The 1991-nt window shown below is 61.9% G+C and overlaps 1 protein-coding gene across 1 annotated transcript in view; it reads right to left on the bottom strand.

The window, feature by feature from the left end:
- The window catches only part of CACNA2D2 (calcium channel, voltage-dependent, alpha 2/delta subunit 2), a gene marked incomplete at its 3' end in the record, with an annotated part of 173142 nt that overhangs the window by 5285 nt on the left and 165866 nt on the right, over positions 1-1991 (bottom strand). Inside the window, 3 exon segments of the mRNA XM_010019736.1 lie at positions 1-66; positions 759-866; positions 1377-1535. The exon segment at positions 1-66 is cut by the window's left edge and continues 7 nt beyond it. Coding sequence (XP_010018038.1) covers positions 1-66; positions 759-866; positions 1377-1535 — 333 coding nt within the window.

The following is a 1991-nucleotide window of genomic DNA, read 5'->3' as shown; positions in this document are numbered from 1 at the left end:
GGCCATCCACTGCAGCGGGGTCACGTCGTAGTTGTGCTGCCCGACGGAGAAAGTGAAGACCCGCACCTGCGGCAGAGCACGCAGTGAGGGATGGCCAGTGGGCAGACAAGTCCTCCACACTGGCTCATGGCAACCTCCCCGGGCACAGTGTGGCACTGCCTGCCGTGGCCCACAGACCAAGATGCCCACAGCCAAGTGCAGGTGGGCAGGAGGTGCGGATGCTTGGCTATGCTGGCACCAGGGCAGCCCCTCTCTCTTCCCCTGGCCACAGCCACTCCTATCCCCCAGCATCACCATGTTGGCCAAAGCCCCCTACCCCAGGGGTCCTTTGCTGGAGCATCACTGCACCCAGAGGGGTCTGTGCTCTCCAAGGGTCCTGCATGGACCAGATCCCCCCACCTCACAGGTTAACAGGTCCTGCTGGGGACCCCCCTGCCGGTTTGTCTGCCTCCCAGCAGCCCTGTCCCCATGCTGGGGTGTGCTTTCCCCAAGGATGGCATTTATGGAGCCCACCAGCCCCATCCCCTCCCCAGCAGCCTGCGGGGTGCCTGGTCCCATGCCTCCTGCATGCCAAGGTGGGAGCCAGCTATAAACAGCACTGATGCACCAGCTGTCCCATTACCAGCGCAGAAGCATGAGCCAGCTGTCAGAGAGAGAGGATGGGGATGAGGCAAACGAGGTGGAAGCTGGCAATGGAGCAGCCGCCTCCCTCCCTGGTGAGCAGCCCCAGCCTGGCACATGACCCCACAGCCCCTCACCGTCTTATTGGGCCAGTTGTACTTCTCAAAGACATCCTGCACCCGGTCCTCACCGCCATCCGTGAACATCATGATCATCTTGTTGCAGTTGGCACGTGTGATGTTGGACTGCAGGGCAGAGAGATGGTGCTTGAGGCCAGACCCAGAGCGAGCTGTGCTGGGCCGGATGTGGTGGCTGGGCCGGAGGTGGCCAGGAGGTCCGGCCACAACCCATCTCTTTTCCTGGCCTGTTTCAGTGGGATGAGGGTGGTCAGGGTGAATCGGCAGGAGGAGGGACGCTGTCTGCTTGGAAATGATGTTGTGACTATTGCTGCTCAGCACCTAATAGCACCATTCATCTTTATTTCGCCTCTGGCACGGTGTCTGGCTCCACCCCCCTCCGCCCAGCCCTGGTAACTTTTAATAACACAGAGGGGCCACAGCTCCAGCAAAACCTTAGCTACAGCACACCGGGGGGCGGGATGTACCCCCCCAGCATTGCAAAGGAGGACAAGGAGCCCTCTGGACGCCAAAGCCCCACGTACAGGGCAGCAGCTAGGTCTCAGAGCTCTCCCATAGCCCCCAGCTCCCATGGGTACACTCTGCCCACCCCAGCCCACATCCCGGCCCCCAGCTCACATTTTGCAGTTGGTCAAAGGCATACTCAAAGCCAGCCTTGTAGTCGGTCGTGCCCTTGGCCACCATCCCCTGCACGTCCTCCTTGAAGACCTTCTTGTTCCGGATGTTCGCCTGCACCAGGTGCTTGAAGCATGACACCGGCTTCGCCTTCTCGTTGAACTGGGAGGCGAAAGGGGAGTAGGCTGCAGAAAGGGACAGGGGCAGCCCCCAACAAGCACAAACCACCCCCACCCAGCTCCTGTGGGCAGGAGGTGGCCTGAGCATCCCACATCCCATGTCCCAGGGATGGCTAATGCTGATGCTGAGACCAGGGTTTAGCTTGGGCCAAACCTAGCACTGAGCTGCCTGGCATGGGTGCTGGCAGTGGGTGCTGGCAGTGGGTGCTGGCAGAGGGCTCGCCTGCACCCTTGGTTCTGCAGGGCCACCCTGGCTTGTGCAAGCAGCCGCGCCGCAACGTGCCGCGCCGTGCCGGCGGCAGGAGCAGGTGCTGTCTCCCGCTTACGGCTTCATTTGCTGGCAATAGGGCCCATTCATTAGGGGAGCAGCGATCCAGCTGACGGAGCCGGGCCAGACACGTTAATTAGTGCCGGCGTGCTTGCGGCCAGCCAGGGGGGG

The sequence above is a fragment of the Nestor notabilis genome, unplaced genomic scaffold (assembly GCF_000696875.1).
Source record: "Nestor notabilis isolate BGI_N333 unplaced genomic scaffold, ASM69687v1 scaffold8790, whole genome shotgun sequence".
NCBI classification, from domain to species: Eukaryota; Metazoa; Chordata; class Aves; order Psittaciformes; family Psittacidae; genus Nestor; species Nestor notabilis.
Note: the sequence above shows the minus strand (reverse complement) of the source record. Positions and strands in the feature narration are given on the sequence as shown.